This window comes from Quercus lobata, chromosome 3 (assembly GCF_001633185.2).
Source record: "Quercus lobata isolate SW786 chromosome 3, ValleyOak3.0 Primary Assembly, whole genome shotgun sequence".
Classification (NCBI taxonomy): Eukaryota; Viridiplantae; Streptophyta; class Magnoliopsida; order Fagales; family Fagaceae; genus Quercus; species Quercus lobata.
The window spans coordinates 68232722-68238512 of NC_044906.1; the positions used below are offsets into that span (position 1 = coordinate 68232722).

The window sequence follows — 5791 nt, forward strand, 5'->3', positions numbered from 1 at the left end:
AAACATATGGGGTGTTATTAAAAATAGTCACATTTAGAGATATATAGATACATTTTACTTTTTTTTTTTTGGTTTCTAAAAATTACATGCTTGACATGTGGAAGTCTATTATTAATTAAAGTGAAAATACGAACAGGTTGAGTCTTTGATGTGTATTTGTGAGTTCGAGATAAAGACCTAAGATGTTGAAGAAAATGATGTTTCTAGAATATTGGTACATCCCCAATCAATCGAGAATTGTAGATTCAATTGTTGATTTAACGTGATTTTATTATGTTTGCTATACAAGTGGGCTTTTGTAATCTTAATTAGGGAGCCTACATAAAGGCCCGGTAAACAAGTTTTAGTGAGATTGTAAACGCTAATAACTTGAGTTATTTAGAGAGAATCATATAGCCTCCACCCATGGTTTCAAAAGAAAATAGAGAAAAATCAATACGGTTACAGCGTTGTTGCAGCCATAGTATAGATCATGGTTGAAGCCATAAAGCCATCCCAAGGTTTATTATAGAGATCAAATTTTCAAGAGGTTCTTGGAGCCACGAGCAGGGAGTTTGTGCAACGATATCTAGAGTAGAAGAGTCATGGGGCTGGAGCTGAGTGTGGTCACAAAATTGAAAGAACAATTTATTCATCATACGTGGCTCTGCAACTAGCACACATGTTTAACACACATCCCAACCGTGACTTCATTTTTTTTTCTTTTTTCTTCCAAGCTATCAAATCCTAAGCTAACAACAGAAAGAAAAAGGCTACAAATCCCAAGATGTGCCGTGCACCAAGTGCACATTTTATTGCTAATTCTGGCCGGTCCTCACAATGGGTGTAGCAGCACTTGAATTCCATGTTGTGGACGAAGGGTAAAATGTTGAACTGGTGAGTGGACATAGGTTGGGGATATGGTGAAGGCATAGCGTTGTAGAATCATTGAAAGAGCAATCTTTGCTTCATTGGTGGCAAAGTTCATACCCACACAAGTCCGAGGTCCCATTCCAAAGGGAAAAAAAGCAGCTATGTTGTTGTTAGTAGCCTTGGCAACACCTTCTGAAAATCTCTCTGGTTTGAAAAGATGCACGTCCTCTCCCCATATTTGAGGGTCATGATGAAGTGCAAGAGGTGGGATGTACAATGATAGATTAGCTGGAAGAATGAGCTTCCCCAGTCTAGCTTCCCTTTCAACTATTCTTAGTACTGAAAGTGTAGGAGTATATAACCTCAAAGTCTCATTGATGATCATGCTCATCTGCATATGAAAGAATATCGAAAAAATTAGAATTTAATATTTGCAATGTTAAAAATCTTATTAGTGCCTCTCTGTCTCTCTAGAAATTTTTCTCTCCCATCATTGCCCACACTTGGTAAAAACACCATCTAGATTTCTATATTCTTCTACAGGCTGTTCTGAGTAAAAAATCACCACCACTGATTCTTATGGAAGTTTGGATAAGAAAAAATTTACTGACAATAAAAGAGGAATTCAGAAGCTTCGAAATCGCTGGCTTTACCGACTTGAAGCAAGTATTAAAAGGGGGAGATGGTGCCTGTGTGTGAAGCAAGTGCATGAGTGATAATAGTGAGTGTATAAGTTTCCAGGGACTGGGGTGTGTATGCAAGTGTTTAATTGAGTGAGTGTTCTATATAAAAACTGAGTGTGTTCAAGGTGTTAAAGTGATATAGAACAAGTAATTGATATGATTTTTAGAAAATCTTACGGTCTTGAGTTTTGTGATGCCATCTGGAGTTGGATTTTTTTGGCCAAAAAAATCGAGCACCTCCTTTCTTGCTTTCTCTTGCCAATCAGGGTGGATTGCGAGAAGAAATACAGTCCATGTAAGTAAAGTAGTAGTGGTTTCTTGTCCAGCAATGTAAAATGTCTTGCACTCATCCACTATATCTTGTACTGAAATCCTTCGGTCAACATTGGCATCATGATGAGCCTTTAAAAGTAATTCAAGAAAATCACCCCCGGTACTGCTGCCGAACTCTCTAGTCATTACCTTCATTTCTCTTTTCTTAATTATCTCTAATATAGAGTCGTGTATATCTTTTTCAAGCTCCTCCGATTCAATTTCATCATTTGTTTTATAAATTTTACTGTAAAAATAGACAAATGCTTAATGTTTAGCTAAAAGGACTTTATCTGATGCTAGGAAACCCTAGTTTACTAGGACTTTACCTGATGCCGGGAAACCTGAGTTTGTAACCATTGATGGCTGTTAACGAGGCCAATTTCATCAACATCTGAAAAATCTTCTTCCCTTCTACGTAACTACTCCCAAAAGCAGTCTTGGAAATCACTTCTGATGTATATAGTCTAATTTCTTCGAATACCTCGATCTCTTTGCCTTCATGATGTTTCCACCGTTCTAGCATTTCCTCCGCACTTGTGATCATTGCTGGAGTCATATTCTGCATTCAAAAGTGAACCTCTTCTAACAATTCAAACTAAGTTATTAATAATTTAATAAGCTAGTTTGTTATTGAGTTTAGTTACAATTAAAAACAATATCTATTTATAAGAACAAGAGGATCATCAAAACTGTACAAATTAGCATGGAATTAAACTTATGAGTTACACTATGAAACTTTGGGAAAGAGTGATTGAACGTAGGTTAAGGCATGAAACAACAATATAGGAGAATCAATTTGATTTCATGCTAAGACGATCTACCATTTAAGCTATTTTCTTACTTAGACATCTAATGGTAAAATATAAAGAGGCTCGTAAAGAGAAACTATATGGTAGGGTCCCTAGAGAGGCTATCAAGTGGGTTTTGGAAAGTAATTAATTCCTATGAAGTATATTAAGTTGATTAAGGATATTTATGATGGAGATATAATTAGTGCGATAACAATTGGAGGAATCACAAGTTTCCTATTCTTATAGGTTTGCATCAAGGATCAACATTAAATCCATATCTCTTTGCAGTAGTGATGGATGAACTTACCAAATCGATCCAAGAGGAAGGCATGTGGTGTATGCTTTTTGCAAATGATATCATATCATATCATATATCATATTGTTTACTATATATAAAAGCAAAAATTGAGAGAAAGTTGAATCCTACAATTAAGGTTGTTTTGCCACGCATGAAAAAAGCCTATTTAAAATTTTACTACTTTGGTTTGGCACTAACACATTTTTATTGTCATTTTTTTTTTGCATGGTAAAAATGAGAAAATTGTGGATGACAATAAGGTGCTACTTTTTCAACTCACTCTTTTTATTTTTGTGTTATAATTTATTTGTGTATAGTAGTTAGTATTCACATGCTATCTATCTAATTAATAAATACTCACATGATATTACATACTATTTCTCTAATTGCATGTTTCCTCACATGTTATTTATGTATATATCTTACATGCTTTGATTGTAAATATTCTTTAACGTTAATATTCACATGTTACATTATAAGTAAATAAATACTCATATGTATACACATATAAATGTTTGCAAAACTTTTTCCAAAAAAAAAAAAACCAAAATGCCAAGTATCTAATTTCTTCTTTAAAAAGATAACATTTAAAATAAATTAAAATGAGATATTATCTTTTTGATAGATATTGTGGGATGCTTAATATATTCCCCCCACATATAATCAAACTTCAAATATCTAGAATCAATAATTCATAAACACAGAATCTAAATGCTTCCGATTAAGTACGACTAAAATAAGGCATAGAGGGTAAGTTTAGTAAAAGTAGAAACAAAAACAAAGGAGGGGTAGTAAAAAATTACTTTCAGGCTCTCGGCATGGAAGGCATGATTGGCCAATTTCTTCATCTTTGCCCATTTTTCACCTTCAGATGCCGAAAGCCCATCTCCGAAGAGCTTCTTCATATAGCCTACAGCCGCTTCCTTCGGATAAGCTTTGTCTTTATTGTTCAGTATCTCTTTGATAAGCTCTGGTTCTGTAATGACCAGTTGAGGTTGAGTGCCATACCATTGAAGAAAATTCTTCCCTGCACCGGAGAGAGGGGGAATGTAAGAAAATGAAAAATGATCAAATTTAGTAAAACGTACATAGTTGGAGTTTTTTTTTTTTTTGTTACCATATTTGTTGACCCATGAATGAACATGAGGCTGAACTCTGGACAATAAATCATGTGATAAACCCATTGGCCTACTCAAGGCTTCTTTTTTCATGTTCAAAATTTCTTTGGTGCTTCCACCGACGAATCTGTAAGGAAGTCCTGTGATTCCCTGTGAACGCATTTGATGTTGTATGCGAATAGGAGTCCACCATAGTTTGTGAACGACCCGGATTAGAGCCAAGACAATGTAGAGGCAGAGAGAGCTTGAAAAAAAGATTGCAAAGATTCTAACAGCACCCATTTTTTCTTTTTCCACGAAACTTTTTGGAACTTCACTTCAGAATCAGTATATATGATTTTCCTCAAGGTAGGTTTCAAAGTCTGTGTGATGGAATGGTGAGATAGAGATGAGAGAGTGAGAAATGATCCTGATGTTTTATAGTTGCAGATGAGAGACTGAACTAACTGAAGTGTGCTACCAAAGACCCTGATAACTGCAGTGTGCTAACTGACGTGTGCTACCAAATACACTGATAACTAAGTGTGCTACCAAACACACTGATAACTGAAGTATGCTACCAAAGAAACTGATAACTGTGCTACCAAACACACTGATAACTGAAGTATGCTACCAAACATACTGATCACTGAAGTGTGCTAAACAGGGGCGGAGGGAGGGGGGAGGAAATATGGTACATTGGTATGTTCTGGAATATGGAGTGGACGAAGTGGTAGCCTGGTAGAGGAGAAAAGTAAAAAGAAAAGTCACTGATAACTGAAGTGTGCTACCAAACACACTGACGTTAGTTGGAACAAGAAGCCTCACAACTGCCCAAAGTCCATTACCACAAGAAGAAAATTGGTTACAGAAAAAAGGATAGAATGATTGTCAGGTCTTCTAGATTTATAGTGTGTGGGTCTCAGCTAAAATCTTCTTAAATTTAAAAGAATTTTCAGCAATTTATTCGTATTTTTATAAAATTCAAACACCTCTAAAATTTAAATTCTAAAAAGTCAGGAGAGTAAAATTCAAACACCTCCAAACTAGTTTTAAATAAAAGTAACAAATTCAAAATGACCTCAAATGGTACAATTCACAAATTAGGCATTAATTTAGTCATTCTATCTATTTGCAGATAAAAAATTTTAGGCGATGAGAAATTTTTGACAAGATCAATGTTTTCCAAGAAGATTTGCGGATTTTACTTCGATTCATTTATTAGTTTCTCGGATATGTTCTAACTTGACTAATTCTTTCTATGCTCGATATAATTGAATTTGAAGAATTATATAAAATGTAAGTGCTTCAGTTAGATTAGGTGAAGCTTTTACAATGGTTTATTGGAGTTTGGATTAAGCTTTTACAATGGTTAATTTTTTGACTTTGATTAATGCCACTATAAAATAACCCAAGGGGTCGAACAATTTCTTAACAGTCTCTTCCCCACCACACCTTAACCCACCTTTGCTCGCACCCTACATGGGGTTTCCTGCCCTAAGGGAGGATGAGGCACCCATGTTCCAATATATACCATCCCTCCCTATTGTCATCCCTAATCAAGCTAATTTTTTTGGTTGGCTTCTAATGTCACCTCATAATTTTACAATAATCACTTTTTTGACATTAAAAAATCTCAAATTATTGTTGCAAAACATAACCAGCAAGACAACTTCATTTTGATTATGTTATGAGACCTCAAGCCTTTCTAGTTTAAGGGGTCATTTTTCATTAGAAAATAAAATATGTGACTTT

At 35.0% G+C, this 5791-nt stretch overlaps 1 protein-coding gene across 1 annotated transcript; it reads right to left on the reverse strand.

The window, feature by feature from the left end:
• Positions 1–501: 501 nt before the first annotated feature.
• Positions 502–4493, reverse strand: LOC115978700 (cytochrome P450 CYP749A22-like). Its single transcript, XM_031100548.1, has 5 exons — positions 4057–4493; positions 3743–3966; positions 2177–2409; positions 1713–2094; positions 502–1243 (listed from the first exon to the last, which is right to left on the reverse strand). The coding sequence occupies exons 1-5, from the start codon at positions 4337–4339 to the stop codon at positions 815–817; spliced, it is 1551 nt and encodes a 516-aa protein (XP_030956408.1). The 5' UTR covers positions 4340–4493; the 3' UTR covers positions 502–814.
• Positions 4494–5791: the final 1298 nt, after the last annotated feature.